The sequence below is a fragment of the Mesoplodon mirus genome, assembly GCF_964341445.2.
Source record: "Mesoplodon mirus genome assembly, chromosome: 10".
NCBI lineage: Eukaryota > Metazoa > Chordata > Mammalia > Artiodactyla > Ziphiidae > Mesoplodon > Mesoplodon mirus.
This window is the reverse complement of record NC_138986.1, coordinates 50350855-50373989: the sequence shown is the minus strand read 5'-3', so window position 1 is coordinate 50373989 and position 23135 is coordinate 50350855. Positions and strand designations below refer to the sequence as shown.

At 43.0% G+C, this 23135-nt stretch overlaps 1 protein-coding gene across 1 annotated transcript in view; it reads left to right on the top strand.

Moving 5' to 3' along the window:
* The first annotated feature begins 576 nt into the window (after positions 1-576).
* The window catches only part of ARMC2 (armadillo repeat containing 2), a 106002-nt gene continuing 83443 nt past the window's right edge, over positions 577-23135 (top strand). The window contains exons 1-5 of the mRNA XM_082633393.1: positions 577-929; positions 6539-6799; positions 7285-7357; positions 15253-15424; positions 22588-22792. Coding sequence (XP_082489519.1) covers positions 6582-6799; positions 7285-7357; positions 15253-15424; positions 22588-22792 — 668 coding nt within the window. The 5' untranslated portion in view covers positions 577-929; positions 6539-6581. The remainder of the gene's footprint in view (positions 930-6538; positions 6800-7284; positions 7358-15252; positions 15425-22587; positions 22793-23135) is intronic.

Sequence of the window (23135 nt, the reverse complement as noted above, 5' to 3'; positions counted from 1 at the left end):
CTGAATGGTCTAACAGGAGAGAACAGAATTTAACCAGAAACATATAAATGGGTTCTTCTGCCAGTCAACTGTGATGATGCAGTAGGAGCAAAAAATGACTGCTGATGGGAGGCCTAGACTCGAATCTACCTCTGTCACTCACTAGACCTCGGGCCCCGATTTTGTTTTCTGTGAATGGGGATGCCAGGCTGGCTACCTCAGAGTGCCAGGGACGCTCAAAAAGATACTATACAGTGAAATACTGTTTGTAAACTCTAAAGTGCTTCACAAGTGCAAGGTCTTAATACTAGCAACAGTTTAACATTCGTTGACTGCCACATGCATAGCACTTTAAATCTGTTTTCTCATTCAATCTTCACAACCACCCCAAGACCTAGCTAGGTACTATTATTCCCTCCATTTTATAGATGAGGAGAGACTGAGAGGGTTAAACAAGTAGTTCAAGATTATACTGAACCGCAACTTGAACCAGTAAATCCTGAATCTTACTCCTAAACACTAAGCTGCTGTCCTGCTTATTGCTATTTAATAGAGGCGCTGATATCTCATAGGGGCTCAACAAACGCGGTTCCGTAAACTGCTGATTTAAAACAGACGCCTTCCCACCCCCGCTCTTCCAAGCTTACCGGTCGCCCTTTCTCGCAGCACCTGATGCTCATCCTCCCGGCCACGGGCCCTCGCCCACGCTCCTCCCACTCCCCGCCTGCTGGCGCCCACGCCTCAGTGTTTCTACGCATGCGTTGGGGAGACCTGCGCAAGTCCAGTGGCCCAGCGGCGGCTGAGGGACCTCTCAGTCACTCCTCGCCCGGCCCCAACCTGCTGGGCCCCGCCTGCTCTCGGTGGCTGCTGCTGCCGCCGTCGCCGCCTGGGGAAAGCTGGAGGATGAGCTGAATCTCCGCAGTTGTCACTGTCTCCACCGCTACCTACAGGTGCTTTGGGTCTGGCCGGAAGCCCCCTTCCCTGCGCCCACTCCCAACTCATTCCCTGGCCCACTCCGCCTGTCCAGCAGCTTCCTGGCTCTGCAGGGAGGCGGGCTGGGCGTCCCGGGTAAATAGTTTGTGTACGGTTACCATGGAGACACTGGCGGGCCCGGCCGAGCGGGCGAGCCAGCAGGCTGGCTAGATGGCTGGCGGGCAGAGTGAAGATGCTGTTGGGCTCTGCTCTGGCCTGGACCGGTGGAGGAGGGGGTATTGCCGGGAGTGGGGAAGCAGCTGTCTGCGTGGGAGGTGAGGCGTCCCCCGCCGGTTCACCCGGCACCACTCCTGCTGTCATCCGCCTTCTGTCCGTGTATGGGGGGAGAGGTGATGAGAGTGCCCTGTGCACGCCTGTCGGGGTCGGGCCGCTGCTGTCTTTATTTCTATACACTGAGCATTTAGCCAAGCGCGTGGTGCTTAGTAGAAACTCAGTAGTATTTGTTGAATGAGAGTGATAGACTAAGGGACTTTGTTTAGGCATACAGTGACCCAGCTAAGGTCACACAAATTGTACCTGGGCTCCTCTAGGCAATACATAGGGTCTTAATAAATAAGTGTATATGTAACAATATGCATTAAAATATATTGTACATACATATAATGCCTTTTATAATCCATTCCTATGAGTATCAGAGCACATCTTCCATCTCACCCTGATTTAGAATTATTTTACTTGGTAGAAAAGCAAGTACCACTCTTTATTTGTATCCTGTTTTGTGAATCTATAAAATTCGGACCAATTGTTGTTTTGACATAGCTGATATTCAATAAGGTATTTAAGATTCTTTTTTCACAGAGCAAAACACCCTGGTTTAAATTTTAAAACTTATAAAATGTATGAAAACACTGAACAAATGTCATTTCCTTTCCTTTGCAATTTCTTTTTTTTAAATGCAGCTTTTCATTCATGAGAAAATTTTTTGTTGTATCCTTTTATCACATAGTGCTTGGAGAGTATTTAATGTTTTTTAAGGGCCAGGCACCATGCTAAAGCACTTTACATTAATTTTGTCATTTAATTTTAATTTAATTTAAAACAATCCTATGAAGCAATTACTATTACTACTCACTTTTTACAGCTGAAGAAACTGAGGCTTAGAGATGTTAGAAGCCTTGCCCAAGGTTACGTAGCTGCAAATTGTCAGATTATTTGAACCTTTACTCCAGCATCTAAGCATTTAACCACTGCTTCTTTGGATACTCATATTAACATGAAAGTCATTCAAAATCATGGTAAGGGTCCTGAGTGTTTGATTTTCAGGGAAAAGAGTACGGAGATGGCCAGTCTTTCCTCTGTTGCAAACATCCTGATAGTGCCGTGTTGCATTTAGCAAGAAGCCTGTTTCAGATGACTGTTAGCAGCAGAGGTAAAGACAGATCTTTATAATTAGGTATAAACTTACAGGTGACAACTCACAACTTTCCGCCTAACCAATAAGAAATATTTTGTTTGAAAAGGTTGCCAGTTTCAAATTTCCTACTGCTGGTGGTGGTCATCCTCTAGAGGTCCTGTGGACATCATAAACTCAAGACAGTGATGCAAGACAGAACTCAGCTGCTGCTTTCCCTTCAAAGTCCACATCCCCTCCTGTTTTCTTTTATTTAAAAAAAAAAATATTTATTTATTTGGCTGTGCCGGGTCCTGCGGCATGCGGGATCTAGTTCCCGGACCAGGGATCGAACCCAGGCCGCCTGCATTGGAAGCGCAGAGTCTTAACCACTGGACCACCAGGGAGGTCCCTCCTCCTGTTTTCTTTTAAAAGGCCACCTTGCCCTCCCAACCTCCCTAAGTTTGCATACCCAGTGTCACCTCTGCCCCCTTCCTGCCCTCTCAGATGCCAAATCCTGTTGGTGCTTGTGTTCTTGGTGCACCTTACTTGTTCTCATCTCTCTTCTTACTCTATTTCACCTTCACTCCTATACTTCAGGCTTTCAGTGCCCCATCCACTAATCACAACATTTATCAAGTCTTACTCCATGCTGGGCAACTTGAAGTGAAAGCAAGAAAGCAAAAAGGGGCTAAATTTGATCTCATATTATCCCATGGCATCAAGAATCAGATGCCATTTGAAATAAAGTCCCATGTGCTTTCTTAATCCACTGTAACAAATGCTTCCAATTCAGAAGCCATGCAGCCTTCATCTGGATATTTTCTAGCTTGGGTCTGTATTTGAAAATGGAGTCCAGCAATTATACAAATGCTGACTTTAAGCTGTGCTTCACGTGAAGAGCTAAGGCTTAGAGTCTGGTGGGGCAGCACCAGGTGCACGAGCAATTCTAACCCAGTGAAGGGTGGGGTATGCTAACAGAGACCACAGGGGACCTTGCAGAGTATGGCGGAGGGACACCTAGTTGAGGCTGGGAGGGTGGGAGAGGCATGTCCAGGAAAGCTTTCTTGAGGACCTCTAAGAGTTAGCTGGGTGGTTATATAAAAACTGCCTCATCTTGTCCCTTCTAGTTTTTTCCATCCTTTCCATCCTGCCCATTCCTGCCATCACATCATGCCTCAACATCTTTTAATTTGCTTATCAGCTTTTATTTACTTTCCTGACCTGCCATTCAGTTCTGTCTTGCTACAACTCCAGTCTTCATTTCCAGAGCTCCTTCCTCTCCAGCGCACACCCCATATGTCCTTGATACTCTGCCTTGACTCACTCATTGACTTGGTTGGAAATTCCTCCTCTATTCCAGCCCCAATGTCAGCCATTGCCATTTGTTCAAATTCAGACCATTTTCCAGAACCTAGCTCAAGCATCACCTCCTCTAGGATGTCTGCCTGACACCTCCCAATCAGAAATCCCTTTCTCTTTCATAATCACATGGTAGTTTATCTCTATTTTTTGTATTGCCCCCATCAGTTTCTACCTTGTATTAAAAGCATGTGGGTACAAGCAGGAATGATACCCAGCTGGTTCACACCAAGAAAGCTGCTCTACTTGTGAAAACACCGGGATGTTTTTAGATTGGTGTGTAAAGGGCTGCAGCCCAGGGCCTCTGAGTCCCCACCTTCCACCACCTCACCCACTGGGTAATAGTTTCAATATCAGCCCTGGGCGTATGTCTTACGGGTGTGTGCGTGTGTGCGTGTGTGTTATTGCTTAAGACTTCAGCCGCCTCATAGAGTTAATTGAGATGATGTACTTGAGAGTACTTAGCACACTGCTTGGTATTAAAGTAAATGTTGAACTAGCATTAGTGGTTGGTCCTTGCCTGAGAGTGAAGACAGTGTTTATTCCTGTCTGTGTTCCCAGAGATCCAAGGAGGAGGAAACAGTTCATCTATACTAGCTGAATGGATTTGTTCCAGTTGTCAGGAGAATTTTTGTAAAGTTAAAATTTTCTGTGATACTATTGCGTTATGGTTCAGGCATACTTTACTATAAATAGACAAGCTTTCAAATTCTGACCGTTTTTTAAATTGGCAAAAACCATCTCTAATAAGAATTTGTAATTTAATAATTATAAAGAAAATACTCCCCCCCCCGAAAAAAACCCCACTCCTAACTCAGTTCACTTTCATTATTGAACATTTCCATGTTTGATTTAGTTACTAATATATTAACATTGATATGATAATAGATTAACTGAGCAGATACTACATTATTGAAACAGTTTCTCACAATATAGCTGCTAAAGTGGGATTTGCGGGGAAGAGAGGCAAAGGGAGAGAGAAAGTTGTGTTAGAATTTGTGGTAAAAATTTACAGACGAAAAGATTTTTAAACCCATTATGTACATCGTTTCCAGCAGTATTTGATCAATCTAAACTCCTGTATGCCCAAATAATTTACAGAGGTCTTAGAATTTGGCCTCCTTCATTACTCTATGAAAGGGTATAGTTTTCAATGTAAACTAAAATACAGCCAAGGACAACCTTAGTCAGGAATGATGGTCCATTATTACTCATCCAAAGCACGTTCTCTAATCTTAATTAGTTTTGCCAGATCACCTTTGGACATCCCTAAACTTATTAGTGCCATGTGGGGCTAAGGCGTCACAAACCTCATTTGGTCTCTGGAAGAAACTTGTTCATTGTACTGAAATGTCTTCTTTTCTTACTTCAGTGGGCCTTTTAAAAACAAACCAAACAAACTTGCCATGGACACTGAAGTTAGATGTTGTGGTTCTGAATTTGTATTATTATGCATCAAAAATTTATATATATATATACATATATATAGTGTATGAAACACTTTATATGTATTTTCAATAATTAGCATTGAATATTTTTTAGTAAAGAGGCTATCATATCATATTAGAAGTAAATGTACCAGGCCTGCCACAGTTTTTGTTAATTGTTCTAATTACATAATTCCAGAGACCTTGCTTAAATTGGAACTCCTATATCAAAAATTCCTAGAATAGTGTTGCTTATCTAGTAATTTATTACTGTTTTACTTCAACACCTGGCCTTTCCATATGAAAGGAACAGCATATTGTTTGCAGTTATCATATTCTTTTCCTCAAAAACTCTTATGGAGGGTAGAACTAAACAAATGTTCTTGTTGTCTGTTGTTAAGTAACACCTTAATGTATAGAATCATAATACAGTTAAGTCCTCTTTAATTGTCTAAGGAATCACCTGTAGATTCTATTTACAAAAATGGTGTCTTTTTAGTTTCCTTGGGCATATGTCACAAAACTTTTTTCTTTTTTGCAGAAGTTATTCTAAAATTGGGCAACTGAGATATATGAATAATTTACAGACCTCAGTCTCCCTGGAGGTACAACTTTTTTTTTTAATGAACACTAAATGTACTGATTAGAATTAAGTTTTAAAAATCTCGACTATTTTAAAGTATAGAGCTGTCAGAGGTGTGTTGCCAAGTTAGCCAGGCCTCCATGGGCACACGAGCATAAAGAAGGATCTGCATTCTCATGGCCCTTGTGCGTGACTTTAACTTTTTAACCGAGGGCGGTGGCCTGGGAAGGGATCATTTGATATCGATATTCAGTATTTATTCAGGTAGGACATTATCTCAAATTGAAGGTGATTTGAATCAACTCATTCAAATATATCATAGGCAAATGGAAGGCTGAACCTTCCTCTGAGTTTACAAGCTACATTTATAAAAGCTGATATAGTTTGGATAGAGGCCCCATCTAACTTTACTCTTATACTAGCATTTTATGTGGAGGGCAGTGGGAAAAAAAGGGAAACTTCAGTTAAACATTTTAGCAGAACCCCTCTGCCCCGCCACCCAGTGTGTTTTTTATAGATTGGAGACTATGAGATGGTTTTCCCTTCCTGGGGTGTCTTCTTTCACGATTTATCCTCTTCCTCTCCAGGTTTAGCTTTCACTCTAGGTCTCTTCCCTGCGCGTCATTTCCCTTAATCGCATGTATTCCCAAAGGCATCACTGTGCACGTCAAACTATTTTTTTGAAAGCTCTTTTCCCTTCCTGATCTTCTAAGTGTAACTGCATGGTAGATTTTTAATTAAAAGTTGTGCTTTTTTTTCAAGTTTAATATACAGGAATGGTTTAAGTATGTATGGTTGGGTTTGAGCACTCCTTTCTAAATGACTGGATGAAAATAGTTGATATTTTGTACCCTATATTTGCAGGGTGTGGTGTCTACCTGAAGAACACTGCACTTTAAAAGGAAAGATGCTATCTCCAAATGATAAAAAGTTAGAAAAGCTAGATCCGTTCTACCGACCTTCAGTGTCCGAGCGGAAGACTAGTGCAGAAATCATAAGTGAAGCACGAAATGCCTTAAGAACTGTTAGGACCCAAAGACCATTTACACCACGGGAAGACCAAAGAAAACTATTTGGACGTGCATGTTCAAGAACACCAGAAAATAGACCCCCGTCTTCCTTCAGGTATTTAAAATTTCACTTGCCTATACACTCAAGTATATATATGTATGAAGATGACATTTTCCCTTAATTCTAGTTATGGATAGTTGCTTTTCTAAGTGTGACTTCTGCTAATTATACCTCTTATATCTGTTCAAGATTTCTAAAGATATTTCCAGACCTTGGGTCCAAGAAGTTGCTTTCGTTTGAAATGGTTAATAATGATTGTCATACCAACTTTATAAAGTGATCTGAACAAAGCTTTAAAAAAAAATCACAGTATACATTCCTTCTTTTCATTATTCAATATTTACAATCCTCCTAAAAGCAAGAAAAGAGTTGTTAATAAAATGTTTAAAGTACTATGATTTTTAAAAATTGCTTCTTCCTCAAGGCTTATGCATTGAATGCTTTTACTTGTTTTGGGGCTAGAGTTAACTAACATATACTAGAAATTTTAAAAAATGATTCTTTACAAACTAACACTTCTATTCTGTCTCCTATGCTAGCGTCCATGCCTCCAGTTTTGAGTCCTCTGATTCCAGGCCCATCTTTGGCACACGTCTCAGTCCACTAGAGCTTGTGAGTACTTTATATTACCACAGGTGCTAAGAAATGGAATTGGCCCCAGTACTTGGAATCAACACTTATATATGCTAAGAAAATGATCACATAGACCTAATTGTATTAATAATTTAATATGAAAGCAAATTCTTTTATACTTTTTCAAATATAATGGTTTGTATATAATGAAACACGTTTATTATTCACCTATAGTTTCATAATAAAGAGGAATTTTAGAGATATATAGTAACTTGGCAAACAGAATGTTTCACAGTATCTTTTAAATTATGCATATGTATTTTATTTTCAGTAGTTACATATACAAATAAATTATAGATGCATGTACATAATCAAAGATTTGTTACCAAAAAAACCCTCCAGCAGTCTTCCATCCCCTTATTTTTCATTCTCCACTCCCCAGTGGCTCTCACTTTAAACTCTTTTGGCACATTCTTTTGGTATTTACATCCAAATTTTTAAATAACACAGTGGCTTGCTGCTCTCTGACTTAGGAGCTTGAGGAACTATCTAATGACTTCCTGCCAGGGAAGATGAAGATTTAACCCTTGTCTGTCTTCCCACACACCTCCTCACAACACATTCACCCTTTCTGTCCCCACTGCTACTCCCAGTATAGATATATCATAATTTTGGTTAGATCCCTTTTCTCTGACTGTGATTATATAAATCCTGTTTATAGCTGAGCCTTGAACTAATGATGATTAATGATGATTACTTCTTCCCTGCACCACTCTTTGTTTTCCCTGGTGTTAATAATTGCCTTGCTTTTTTAGTTTTGTATTATTATTGTTTCAACTCCAGACTCTTCTCCAGTGGCCTAAATTTCCTTCATATATTCAGACACATGAGGTATTGATTCATCTCCTTGGAGAACTTTTCACACTCCCTCCTGGACCACTTGCCCTGGGCATCTGCACACAGCTTGCTACTCCTTCCTGTGCTGGCTTTTGTATTTCCTGTATCCCAAGTCCTCCTTTTTCTTGATTTACTCTTGTTTTAGCAGAGTACTCCCTCCAATAGCTTCTTGAGAAAGGATGTATGGGAAATGAATTATTTGAGACCTCGACTGCTGTTTTTTCCCTCTGGAAGTTTGTAGGATTTTTTCTTCTTGTTCCCAGTGTTCTGAAATGTGCTGATGCTGAGCACTTTCAATGTGAAATCTTGTACCCTTCAGCTCTGGGAAATGTCCTTGAATCATTTTGATGTGTCTTCCCCTCTTTTCTGTTCTTTTTGACCTTTCTGCAATTTATTATTCGGATGTAGGATCCCCTGGACTGGCCCTTCAATTTTCTTATGTTCTCTTTTCTGGTTCTCATCATTTTTTGGATGAGGCTTTATCTTCTAATCCTTTTACTGAGTCCTTTTCATTTCTGCTATGATATTTTTAATTTCCTAAAGCTTTTCGCCCTCTAAATTATCTTTTTTTTAATATATGGTATTCTGTTTTTATTTCATGGTTGCAGCATCTTATCTCAATATATTAATGGTAGTTTTGATTTTTTAATTGTTTTCTTCTTTTAAAATCTCTGTTGCTTTTGTGTATGTTGGGGGGAGGGCTTAAAAAAGAGAAATTTATTTTCTCACAGTTCTAAAGATTAGAAGTTCAAGATCAAGCTGGCAACAGGGTTGATTTCCCCTCAGGTCTTTCTTCTTGGATTATAGATGGCCATTGGCTTCCTGTGTCTTCACACGGTCTGTCCTCTGTGTCTCTGTTGCAGTTTTATATTTGCCTTGGTCTCTCTTTTTTCTCAAGAGACTCTCCTCTGATAGCTCATGCTGCTTGTTTGGCTGTTCTTATTTGAGAGTGGAAGCATGTGGAATGGATTGGTCAACCCACAGGTGATACCTACCCAAACCTACATTTAGGGGGATTTGGCTGGGCTGTGTTGTTTGTGAGACCCTCAATAGCAATATCTTCAGGGCTTTCCTTGTGGGCTGCTCAGTTCTCTGTAGCATATTTCTTGGAGGATAAAGGCTGGTTGCTAACTGTTAGGCTGCACCCTGCAGGCCTGCAACGCCTGCACTTGCCCAGCTTTAAGACTGAAGAAAGAGCCCAGAGTCGGCAATAGAGACATCAGTTATAGGGGGCAATTTCTCTGGCTTATTAGTTACCAGGGGAACCAGCAGAGGTGCAGGCCTTTCACTTCCCCTTTGATAAGCTATCAGGTGGAGATGTTCGGATCTAAAGACTAGAACAGTCACCAGCTGGGTCAGGGGCAAATATGTAGGAAGGTCAGTCATGTGAGTAGGGTTTAGGTGAAGCAGATGCTGCTCATGCAGGAGATGTACAGGGAGCAAGAGATCAGTCATTTTGAGTGGCCTGACCATACATACACTAACTTCTAGGAGCCAGGAGGAAGAAGGTAGGAATGCCTATAGCATTCAGTATGTAAATATTCAGTTAATGTCTATGTTTACATTAAGCACCCTGACTCTCGGCTGTGCCTGGTTAGCCTGATTCAGAGACCCTCTGTTTCATCCTCTCCGAAGAACACACTCCGCATCTAATCCTGGGTCCAGTAGCCTGACTGCGTAGAGCTGGGAGGGAAGGAGTTACACAGACTTTCAACCAGTTTTCCTTCGGCGCCCCTGCCTTTATGGCCCTGCTACCGCAAGTACCTGGTGATACCCGTTCCTTAGACTTTCATGGAACGGGGGCGTCAGTCACGCTGCTTCTCAATTTTTATTACTGTTTATGTGTGTGTATGTTTGTTTTTGATGAACTATTTTAAAGTAAGTTGTAGCCCTTATAAGACTTTTTCCACAAAAAGTTAAGCATGCATCTCATATTAACAAGGACAGTCTCCTACACCTCAATGCTATCATCCCAGCTCAGAAAATTAACATTACTCAGTAGTATCATCTAATGTATAGTCCATGCCCAAATGACCCCGATTGTTTCAAAATGCATCATATGTTCCCAAAGTGCTCATCAAAATGCCTCTGTGAGGAAGATTGCACTTGTTCTTATATTGCAGATGACAAAACTAAGATTCCAAAATAGGAAGCACGAACCAGCGTGCAGTAAGTATTGTACTTTGTCAGCCATCGTTGACGTATGGCTTCTTGCACCTACAGCCTTGGAAACCACTTGGGTTTTGAGCCAGCAACAGCAAGAGGGCCCCCGGTTTAGCAGCCCAGTAGGCCTGCCTTGTTGAAGAGTGGCTCTCCATTCTACAGTTCTCTCATTTGACTCCTATGCTTTGTTTTTAATACTGCTGTAATTTTGGGGGACTCACTCTTTCCTGAAAATCTAAATTTCTAGAGTTCACGTGGTCCCTGTCAAAGTATAGTTCTTGGACTGCAGGATTACGTGTTAGGCAAAGATAATGTTGGCATTTGCCTCTGTTTAGGATCACTGCAGTTACATTTCTTTACTGCAGAATGGTTGGGTGCTCTGTGCAAATCAGGCTAAGAATAACTCCGTTAGAGTTTTTTTGTTAGAGTGAATTATTTAAGGGTCTCAGGTGTATTTCGTTTTAAACCATAATTAAAGTTTGGAGCTCCCAGTCAAAAAAACCTGAAAGTGGCCTCATAACTACCTCCCCTTCCAGCTTTTCTCCTCCTTTCCGCTAGACCTTTTAAAGAACCCTTTGACTCTGGTGACCACTAAATTGACAAAGAGGGGAGATCAGGGGCAGTGGGAGCCCAGGGAGAGGGAGGGAGGTAACGACCCCTAGAGGGTGGGGGAGGGGTGGTGCATACTTAAGTCCCCTAAGGATGCAGTTGCTGAAAGAATTTGTGAAGACCTGAACAATTGAATTTCAGCACTTTTTTGGATCTGGGACACTTCCTCAGGCTGGTTTGCCTTTTAATAGTTCCTCACCCAGCAGTCAGGCAGGGAAGAGGGACCCATTCCAGCTCGTACATTTAACAAATCCTCTCAACCCTTTGCACCTGTAGACTGACAGCTCTCTCTGTCCCCTCCCCGCCCACCCCCTCCCCGTATCGGCCTGTGCTCCTCCCACAGCCTCCAGCAGGCGTGGGCTGCCTACACTTAGAAGCACCCTGGGCTTCTGAGAATGACAGGAGAACTGACACTCCTGGTCCCGGCTCACCAGGGTTCCCGTTAGCACCTGTAATCTTATAAGTCAGGGGAAAGCACTGCAGTTTGCAGTCTGCCATGAGCATTTATATCCACCTTCTGTGTAGGTGGGCCGTGCACAGCTTTCTCTTTCTCAGCAGCTCTCCCCCTTCCCATGACAGCTCTGAGATGTGGGGCTGTTGTGTAGTGATGGTTATTTCTATTTCCATTCTGCCACTCGGGTTAGTTAGCTGATGTTCTGATTTATAGGGTTGTATAAAGTAGGAAAAGAGATTGAGGAAATAGGAAGTTTTGTCTTTCATCATTATCATTGTCAAAACAGAGTTCTCCTTATGTTTCTGAAACTTACAAAGCTTAGTTATTTAAGCTCCAAGTATTTTTTTTTTTTTTGGCTGCACCATGCGGCATCTTAGTTCCCCAACCAGGGATGGAACCCGTGCCCCCTGCAGTGGAAGCATGGAGTCTTAACCACTGGACCGCCAGGGAAGTCCCCAGGTATTTTTATTAATTAAACTTTTTATTGACATACTGAAAAGACACAGATCATAAGAGTACAGCTTGATAAATTTATGCAGACTCCACAGACTCGGTAACCAGCATTGAAGAAGAAAGAAACAGGTCGTTACCAGCGCCCCAGAAACCACCTTCCCAGGGTGACCACCGTCCCGACTTCTCACAGCATAGATTAGTTTCAGCCCGTTTTTGTATTTTATAGGAACCAAGTTCCAAGTATTTGACAAGTAAAACAAAACTGAATATATTTTAAAAAGAAAGGGACTTAGAAGCCCATATATACCTTTGGACTAGGGGAGGTCCAGGGTAAGAAAGAGCAGAATGCGAATGTCAAAGCAGTGTTTTTTCTTTCACTGCTTCTGAAGCGGAAGGGTGACATTACAGCAGTGAATCACATGCTGGGAGTGACAGAGGAGCCCAGAGGACCTGTGGAGAAAATCATAGTAATAGAAATGCACCTACAATTGCCACATCCAAAGGTTATGTGCTTGGGGGAATTTTTACTACATATTTGCTTTGTAACTTGCAAGAGGTGTGTGTGTGTGTGTGTGTGTGTGTGTGTGTTCTGTTGCCTTACAGATTAAATCACAGCAACTTTCTGAGATGGGAGGTCTTGGACCCCCTTTTCCAGTCTTCATGTAGAGTGGGACCCCACCTTCCCAGCTGGTGATCCAGAGGAGCCAGGTCAGAAGCTGGTCTGGGCCCATTGTGCTGGGATGAGAGTCAAGGCCAGCCAGACCCCTTAAATATTCTATGGGGTTTGTCTTCGTTGATTGGGTTGTTCTATGAAAATAGTCTTTCAGTCTTCAAGGGACTCTAGCAGTTTTCTCAAACAGGACAGATCTTGAAATCTGACTTTTCCAGTACCTTGGTTATACGCCAGTCACTGGCTAGTATTATGACACAAAACTTGAGGGAGGTAAGGTTCTCAAGTGAAGATTTAAACCCACTTGCAACATTCTCTGAATTATAAAATGAAGTGAATTTTATAGGAAAAAATTTTTACTCTTGTGCTTCAAAAAAGCCATTTTGTTCCACAGAGTGAAAGAACATTTTGTAGAACCTGGCATGATAGAAATTGATGGCTTGTTTCATTTTCCCTTGGAGAATTAAAAATGCTTCACATGCATCACTTTATATTTTAAGTAGTCCAATGAGGTATATGTTTAAATGGGATACATAATTTAGTAAAGGTCAGTAGTAAAATGGAACTATTTTTATTATGCAAGCAATGACTAATTTTGCACTAGGAAAATAATGCCTTTTATCAAGGAGCCTTTTATAATAATAATGCCTTTTATCAAGGGGATTTATCTTGCCATCCAGAGATAATTCAGTTATTCCCTTCTGGGTAAAAATTAGCATTGCAAAACCACATTTTCTATTTTATAAGATCGTTTATTTAGTACCCAAAACATTTCTAATAGTTAAGGCATCTGTAAAAGCAGCCAGTTACTTTGTCTGCATTATTATTATTTGGCAGACTTCTCAATCTTTTGTTTCAGATGCAAGGTACCTGCAGAGTACAGACATTCTGAGATAAGAAAACCTTGAATCCACATTCAGTATTGAGAAGGTTATACTTATGTATTTCATCTTTCATAATTAAATGTAAAGCACTTATTTGCCTGTATCATACTCTTAGATTTTTTTGTTGCTATTAATTTCATGGCCTAAGTCACATTCTTACGAAATTTTACAACAAATTAAGGAGGCTGAAAAGTAAAGCGACTCTTTATTAAACAAATATAACATAATTTATACAGATAGATGAGTGTTGTCTCCTTCAGAATAAACCCCTCTGAATTCGGGTTCTTTTTTCCAGCAAGGTTGCCTCAGGATCTAGGGCCTTAGCTTTTGAGACTTAAAAGTAACTTGGAACCAAATCTGGTAAATACGTAAAGGGTGAGCAGCTTACCAAGATATGGTAGTGAGGGAGCTGGCATACCTTGAGTCTCCATAAGAAGACTTGTATATACATCAGTGTCCCTGCAAGAAGGGAACGGCTGTCTCCATTTGATAGCTGGGCAAGTTCAAAGAAGTAAATGGCCCACCCAAGTTCACATAACTAGTAAGTGGGTTTGATCTCAGAGTCACTTACTCTTCCTGTCTATTATGCTGATTATTTTATTTATGCTTTTTTAACTGTGTTTAGAAGAATGTACCTCTATAGTCATAAAACCGATTTTTTTTGGTCTGGTTTATGAACCGTTTACAGATGAAAATGAACAAGAGGATATAAAAAATATTTTGAAAAATGTTACCATTATTGAAATAAGCAGCTTCTTGAGAGGAGAACACTAATATAGATGTCTATGTTCTATTAATGTATATGGGAAAATGAGTGAAATTCTGTGTCATATATGATAGATGACCTCACCCATTTTTCTAAATTATCTGACTTAAATATCACACTGGATTTTTAAAAAATTTGTTAATTAACCTATTGGATTGAGAATCACTCATTTCACACAGTATGTAAGTGACTTGAGTGACTTCAGTGACTTGATTACTTTTGGCTAGAGAGCTAGAAGCACTTGCTGCATAAGATTGTGCTTTCATAGACAGATAATCTTGTTGCCTTGGACCACCAGGCAACACTAAAAGTGGGAGTTTAGGCCCCTGTGAGGCTGCCGCCCCAGGTTGTGTTGGAGGCCACTGCCATCTGGAGGTTAGGCCAGAGGGTGCTCTGGGTGGCACACTGCTTGGTGCAGGTGGTTTTAAGTCTTTAAGGAATTGGAATTTTGCTAGTAATGTCCCTTTTCTAAGGGTATCAGCATAGAATTTTTGAGATGTAGCAAATAAAACATTTTCATGTCATAAGTCCAAGACTACTTATAGCTCTTCTGTTTTGTGACCTTTTAATCTACATTATTAAAAATTTTTTATATCATTAAAAAGATACTTCTGTCGAGTCCAAAATATATAAAGGTAGTATTTAAATTCTACACAGTTCTTGGCACATATGGGTGCCCAATAAATGTTTTCTGAGCTGAATCGAACACAAACATTTACAAAGTATGTTGAATGTACTATACCGTGTTTTATAGTCTCTTATAGAGATCTGTTTGCTGGCATGGGTAAACCTTTCTTTTCAAATACACTAAGCAGGACAGTAGAGTATTTCATACAATATAATTGACAAAACAATGAAAAAGTGTTATATACCTAACACATTAAGTAAGGTGGGCCAATGAGACGGAGAACCAGGGGCCTGAGGAGAAGCCAGGCAGGAAGCCCTGTGCTCCTCTGGAAGTGCCAGGGCCAGCTCCGGGTGGTGAGTCTTATTCAAGACAAACTCATGCCAGTCATTAAAAAAAAAATCTCTTTCCAGAAACCAAAAGCTCCAGCACCTCCTGCCACAGAAGAGGATCCCTACCCTTCCTTTCCAAAACTCCCAGTGGACCCTGTGAAGATTAGAAGGATAAGCAGTGCCCGGGCGCGCTTATTCAGGGCGGCCTCGCAGGGGGCTCTTCTGCCAGACATGACCCTTCCTCCTGCTCAGCGTAAGGCCACATAACATCCTTTAAAACCTGGGGGCAAGCATGTTTCTTGAGTTTGCACACAAACATTACTGTTATATGATGTTTTTCAAACTGCACATGATTTTTTTATGTTAACTTAGTTAATATTGTGCAAAAGCTGGTTAAGAAACATTTTATGGGTGTTTATTAAGGTTTTTAAAAAAAAGTTACTTGGGGGCTTCCCTGGTGGCGCAGTGGTTGGGAGTCCGCCTGCCGATGCAGGGGACGCGGGTTCGTGCCCTGGTCTGGGAAGATCCCACATACCGTGGAGTAGCTGGGCCCGTGAGCCATGGCCGCTGAGCCTGCGCGTCCGGAGCCTGTGCTCCACAGCGGGAGGGGCCACAGCAGTGAGAGGCCCGTGTACCGCAAAAAAAAAAAAAAAAGTTACTTGGTAGAAAAAGAATATTGGGATAAGTGTTCTTTAATGTATGCGTTCACCTATTGATATATTGGAAATCATTTCTAAATTAGAGTTCAAAAAGTTGTTAATTTCATTAGGCATATTTAAGATTCATATAATGTACACTATGCTTAGGTCTTTGAAAATACCTTTCTGATCCCATGTGAAAATGTAAGCACAAATTGAATGGGGCTTATCCTGTGGCCACAGAAGTGCTGGCATGTATCTAAACCTGGAAACAGAGAAGCTAAAAACCTCAAATCCTAAGGAATGCCCCCAATAATTGGAATCACGCCCTGTCCAGGGCACACTAAGAGTTTTTTCAAACTGTAGGAAATGTCCCATTAGTTGGATGACAATCGATTTAGTGGATCACACCAACATTTAAAACAATGAAGTAGAATAAAATAGAATGGAAAATGTCAGAGCACATTGCAGACAATAAATGTTAGTGTGGCTTCAAGGACTTTACTTCAGTCACGTACATGTGTGTTCAGGATCATATTACAAGTTTACTATACATTATATTTATATTAAAAATTTATCATAACTATATGTAGCCCCAAAAGTTAGAAATCCACTTTAACAGGGGCTGTTAGAATTGGCCCTCCTTCAGTCAACAGGATTGATGAAGAGGAGGGATAGGTTTACATTCACAGAGAGGAGATAATCTGAAGATGATCCCAAAAGTTACAAGCCACCACTTTAGGATCCTATTTGTTTGGCATACAAGCCTTTTCTTTTAATTAGTCACCAACATTTAAATGTAGAAGATCTCATGGAAGAATCTAGATGTATGACTTTTTGTGAAAAATTGGAAGATCTGGCAGCGCTGGGCCCGCTTTCTGTGCAGCCCCAATGGGGAGTGATTGAGCTGAGTAGTCCCCAGCCCCATTAGCCCGGGATATGATCTGCAGTCCCCATGTCTCCCCGGCCCACTGCACTCTTTTTCCTGGCTGGTCCCTAATGATCCCTGACGCAGCTGAAGAGGTAGGATCAAGGAGAAAGGAAAAGACAGAGGCAGTGCGGGGTGTGCGGGCCACGCCTCGATGGCGGACGGAGTGTGTAAGTAGGCAATCTGCTTTACCTTGATGTCCCAGTTTGTTTCTTTTCTAACTGTCAATCAGATATTTATTGAGCCCTTACTAACTGCCAGGTACCAGTCTAGGCCAACAGAGTCCTGCCCTCAAAGAGCTTGTGAGGGGAGACAGGCAATCAACTGGAAAGCCAAGAAGTAAGACGGCAGTTGGGTTCTGAGTGCTAAGAAGAAGGTGAGCTAGATGCTGGGCTGGGGAGTGACTGTGGCAGGAGGAATCGGGTCACCTCTGGAAGGTGTCCTTGAGGAGGTGGCCTCTGAGTTGAAATGTGAATAATGAGAAGACAGCCGGGTGGAAATCTGTAAACACAGTGCCCAGGCTGAAGCTGAGGCCGGAGATGGGCGCAGACTCGGCTGGTGGACCCCAAGGCCCACGTGGCTGGAAGGGGGAGGGAGCTGAGGATAAGGGACCCATTCAGGGCCGGGCCAGGGGGGACATGGCCAGGACTTTATTCTTCCTGCAGTGAAAAGCCAGGGCAGGGTTTAAGCAAGGGAGAGACATCATCTGATTTCTGTTTCTTAAGAGTAGCTGCACGTTTAGACTCACCCGAGGAACTTTTCAGACGTTGCACCGCCAGGGCCCCAGTCAGACCAGTTACATCAGAAAGGATTGGTACTTACGGGAGCCGAGTCCTTGCCAAGGTGAGAGGCAGTGGGCTCGGGAGCCACGGTGCAGGGTGAGGTCAGACTCGGATAGGAACAGGGTCACTTCTTGTAAATAGATGGCAGAGCTGGAGTGAGGGTTGCAGAGCTGTTGTTTATCAGATGTTTTTGCTTCTGAGCCTGAATGCCGCACACATTTAACTCTCGGTGGCTCCCATTTGAAAATCCTGCTGCTTGCTGAGCTGTTGCCATGTATGTGAAGGTGACAGGAGAGACAGATGTTTCCCCACCAGCCGAAGCATGTCTCTGTTTCCGTTCTTCCATCCACCCTGTTGGGAGTTGCCCCCCTTCACCACTCCCATCATCCCTGCGTCCTGCGTCAGCACCCAGGGAACAGAGGCAGTAAACAGTCATTGTCTTCTAAAAGCACACATCACCCCATTTAAAAAACCATTCTAGGGCCTCCCTGGTGGCGCAGTGGTTGAGAGTCCGCCTGCCGATGCAGGGGATACGGGTTCGTGCCCCGGTCTGGGAGGATCCCATATGCCGCGGAGCGGCTGGGCCCGTGAGCCATGGCCGCTGGGCCTGCGCATCCGGAGCCTGTACTCCGCAACGGGAGAGGCCACAACAGTGAGAGGCCCGCATACCGCAAAAAGAAAAAAAAAAAAAAAAAAAAAAAAAAAAAAAAAAAAAAAAAAAACCATTCTAATGCTCCAGCCTTGGACTCGTTGTCCTTTGTACAGGAGCTCCCTGGGCTTGTTTCAGAGTCCCTATTGTTTAGAAAGGTATCCTTTGTTGGGTAACAGGCTATAAAGGCCTGTGGTGGAGACTGAGACAGAGGGAGTGTCCCTGCCCCTGGTGTGAAGTCATTAGTAGCTGACACCTCCCCAGGCAGGGCTGGTTTGGTGCCGTGGCAGGTTCGGAATTCCTGTTTGAAGAAAGTGAAAGAAGAGATGTGTGTCGTCATGTTCGTAGGGCCAGCAGTTTAATCGCTTGTGTTCAAATAGGGTTTTTGGCTGGAGGTGACCGTGTCGCTAACGCCCCTGTTACTCCAGCTGGACGGAGACCTCAGTGCAGGCTCCACCTTTGCACGATCTCTGTCATCTTAGCCACCACGGACAGGCTTCCTGCGTGGGCTTCCTAAATATCCCCGGGTCTGTATTCTCTGTATTCTCCATCCCAACTGCCCCACTGCTTTTATCACCTCTTGCCTTGTCCCTGGTCGTCCAGTGCTCCTTTCCTTCTCCACCCTCCACTCGCTGAGGGGCTGCAGGTGGGTCAGCACAAGGACCCTGGCCCTTGGGACAGCCAGCAGAGCATGGGCACCAAGCGCCCACACAGACATGGCTGTGACCAGCGGCCTTGTCCCTTCATCCCAGTGGGCCATGAAAGATGATGGTTTTCTCTCCATGTGCCATAAGGGACAAGAGGTCAGGAAGCAAATAAAAATTAGATTGCATCATCTACTTGCTGAAAACCTTTCAGGGGGCCCCCCGTGCCTAAAGGAGTGCTTGCCAAACAGTTCCAGGGAACACTTTTGGCAAAAATATTAATAGCTTTTCCTTGGAGGAAGGGTCCTGTGCTCAATGTGTGCCTACTTCCTCTCCCTCCTGGAGAGCCACAGTGCACGTGAGCATATTAAAGGGAGGGGAAGGCCATCTAGTGAAGTCACCTGTTTCATTTTAATTCAGCCCAGCATTTTACAAACCTACTTGACTGTGGAATCTGTCTTTTGGGGAACACAGTTTGGGAAACACCGACCTAGCGCAGAAGTTGGCGAACTTCTTCTGTACAGGGCCAGAGAGTGAATATTTTAGACCTAGTGGGCCATAGAGTCTCTGTTCAACCTACTCAACTCTGCCATTGCAGCAGGAAATCAACCATAGACTGATTTATGGCCGCTAAAATTTGAATTTCATATAATTTTCACATGTTACAAAATATTGTTCTTTTGATTTCTTTTTTTTTTTTTTGCTCAACCATTTAAAAGTATAAAAGCCCTTCTTAGCTTTCAGGCTATACAGAAACAGGCGGCAGGCCAGATTCGGTGGGGCTGCAGTTTGCTGACTCCTGGTCCAGGGGATGAAGTCTTCACTGTGCAGCGTGCATGGTTCTGCCCCAGCCTAACATTCCAGGCCCTTCTCGCCCCTCTCCTTTGCCTGCCTCCACCCCCTGCCCCTGGTCTGTGCACCAGCAATATGGAGCCCTTGCAGTTCCCCACACCCATCCTGCTGTTTCATGCCTCATGCGGTCTCCGCTATATAATTCGCTGGACCCAGGCATAATGAAAATGTGGAGCTCTTCAAAAATTGTTTAGAATTTCAAGATGGCAACAGCAAAGCATTAAACCAAGTGCAAGGCCCTTCAAAGCATGGGGCCCTGCTTGACTGTACAGCTTGGACACGCTTGAAGCTGACTCTCACGCCAGACTTTTGTTGCCTTTTCTCAGAACTCTTTTTTGGCCTCCTGTTAACCCTTTGGAATGCTTTTCAGGCTCCACCTTCTCTATGAATCTTTCCCTGACCAACTGCAGCCCCTCAGGACTCCCCTGCTCTCTTACTCGTCTTTACCTGGCACAGACCACACTGTACTGAACCTCTGTCTGGACGCATCTGCCTCTCCGCTTCCCCTACTAGATAGAACAACTTCAGTAGGAAAAGGGGTTTTCTCTATTTGAAGCCCGAGAGTTTGAAACAGGGCATAGTCTATAGTAAGTACCAAAGAAAATATCTGTGAAACAGGACAGTTCCTACACGGTAAGGCTACTGGTTGTAGAATCCTTTTGAAGTGTACCATGATCTGTTATAAAATTAGTACAACGTGCTGCACATATTCTCCAGAGAGACCCAGAGCATTGTTACTCATGTTCAGTTGAATGGTGGACATCTAGCAGGAGTAAGAGTGAGCCCCGGGGCCACTCTTCGCTGTAGTAATAACTGACAGCTCGCTCCAGTAGATTGTGAAGACAGAGGGGCTGCAGCTCCTCCGTCCACAAGTAGGGTTGCATTTTTCCCTCTAGAACAGAAGCTCCATGGCGGCTGGGACTTCTCAGTTCACCACGGGACCACCAGCCCCTGGAACAGCATCTGGCACACGGCAGTGGATGCTTCATAAATATTTGTGGAGTGAAAGAAACGAATACTAAAATATAGGGACAGGCTAACAATGCTTTGTAATCTAAGATGAAGTATGTGCTTTGTAATTCAGACCCAAAGATATTTAAGGTTGTCTGGTGCTGTGGAGAGAGCCCTGGACTAGAAGTCAGGATTCGTGGGTTCCATTAATAATAATGATCATAACTTCTAGGTTTTGAGTGTGCTGGCACCACGGAAGTCACTTTACCAGGCCATTATCACTTGGGACCACTTGAGGAAGGGGAGAGAAGCTGAGTGAGCTGCCTGCATCACACAGCCTGTACTTGACCCCAAGTCTGATGGAATGCCAAGCCCATGCTCTCCCCACCATAGTCTCGGCCCTCCCGAACCTGCTCTGTGACCTTAGACTGGTCACCTTACCTTTTGGGTTCTCCATTTTCTTATCTGAAAAATGAAGGTTAGACCAGCCAATCTCTAAGGTTCCTTTCTGTTGTAAAATTCAGTGTTTGGAAAGCACGGAGCTTAGACAGAGGAGCAGACAAGGTGGATTTGTTATTGTTGGTTTTTATTGGTTTGATGGTCCAAGTGCAGAAAAGGAAACCTTGAGTCATTTTGGAAAAGCTTGCAAAACTATTTCTCTATATGAAGCTCATCCCTCTTGCCCCTTTGAAAAACATATTTTATCACGGACTAGAGTATAGTAGCAGCATCGTGGGTAAGCTATTCCTAATGTCAATTTGCTGATGAAGAAACTGTTGTATTTTAAGTCTAAGGATCTGTAGCCGTAAACACAGTAGGTGTTTCAGTTCAGAGACTGGCTTCTTTTTTGCAACTTTATCTTATTCCTTTTTAGAAAGCCTTCTAAGTGTTTCAGTGCCCTCCTGTGTCCCCGCCTGGGAGTTGTCTGCTGGGCCTCCAAGAGCCGGTGCCCGCTCCTCTGATCACCTTTCTCCTCCCCTTCCCGTCACACACTCCACTTGAGCATGCCAGGCACACTCCTGCCTTTGGGCCTCCGCACCAGCTGTTCCCTCTGCTGGAAATACTGTCCCTCATCATCTGATGGCTTGATGCCTTACCTCCAGTAAGGGTTTGCCTGCCATGCCCACCTGCTCAAAATTGCTACCTGCCCCCATTCCCAATCCCCTTTTACCCTTCTCCACTTTTCTACTTTTGCTTTTTTCCATAGCACTTATTATCTTATATACTTCATTTATTATGGTCTGTTACTTATTGTCTATTGTGTAAACAGGTGTACTGTTAGGATGTAAGCCCTATGAGGGCAGGGATCTTTGTTCTGTCACTGATGCATCCCAAGTGCTTAGGACAGTGTCTGACATCAGGAAGGCACTCAATATTTCTGAATGAAAAATTACTAACATGATCAAATTCAGGAAGAAGAATTGTTATGGGACACAGAAGTTTTTTTTTTTTTTTTTTTTTTTTTGCGGTATGCGGGCCTCTCACTGTTGTGGCCTCTCCCATCGCGGAGCACAGGCTCCGGGTGCACAGGCTCAGCGGCCATGGGTCACGGGCCCAGCCGCTCCACGGCATGTGGGATCTTCCCGGACTGGGGCACGAACCCACGTCCCCTGCATCGGCAGGCGGACTCTCAACCACTGCGCCACCAGGGAAGCCCCGACACAGAAGTATTTATGTGGACTTAGGTAGTTCATAAACCTCAATTAGAGTATTTACCTACAGGTAGACTCAAAGCTAATAGAGCTAAGATTCTATTCATTTTTACCTGCTATATTGATGATGTCAAACCTAAAATAGTGGTGAGGTCTTGCATATGTTCAGGGGGGTTTTATCCATACAATTCCAGACTTGATTACTATAAGTCATATGTAGTTTTAAAATTGTATAAATTCTTGGATTGAAATATATATTGAAAGATAGTGATTCCTAAAATAAGAAATGCTTTGACAAAACGTTTCCTTGGTTATTACAGCAAAGAAGAGAGTGGAATCCAAAGAAACAGTTACGATGGGGGACTCTATGGTGAAAATACATGGGATTTATTTAACAGAATCAAATGCCATCAGCCACTTGAGTCACCCACTTCAGCTAACGTATGACGGAGACTTCGGTGAAATCAAGGAGCAAGAAATTTTCAAAGGGGCAGCATCCTTGCCGTCTCATCTCAGAAGTGGAGGGTCAGTATTCTTTTCATTTAACTTTCCGGTCAGGACGACTATGTCATTTACCAGTTTGCTCTCTGTCTTATGTAGATGATTGATTTGCATTTTCCCCTTTTATATAAACAAAATGTAAGTTAATGATGCATGAATAGGAGAGATTTCTTCTCACAGCTGAATGGGGTTGATTTTACATCTCCCTCTTTAATCCTCAGAAAAACATTCATACCTGCCAAAATGCTGCTTTGATAGGACTGTCAGAATAATGTCTCTGCTTTATTTGGGCTGTTCCAGCAAGCCCTTGAGTGATGACTGATCATTCTGTTTGTGTTACTTGGGATTCTTGCCCGGGCTGGAATGT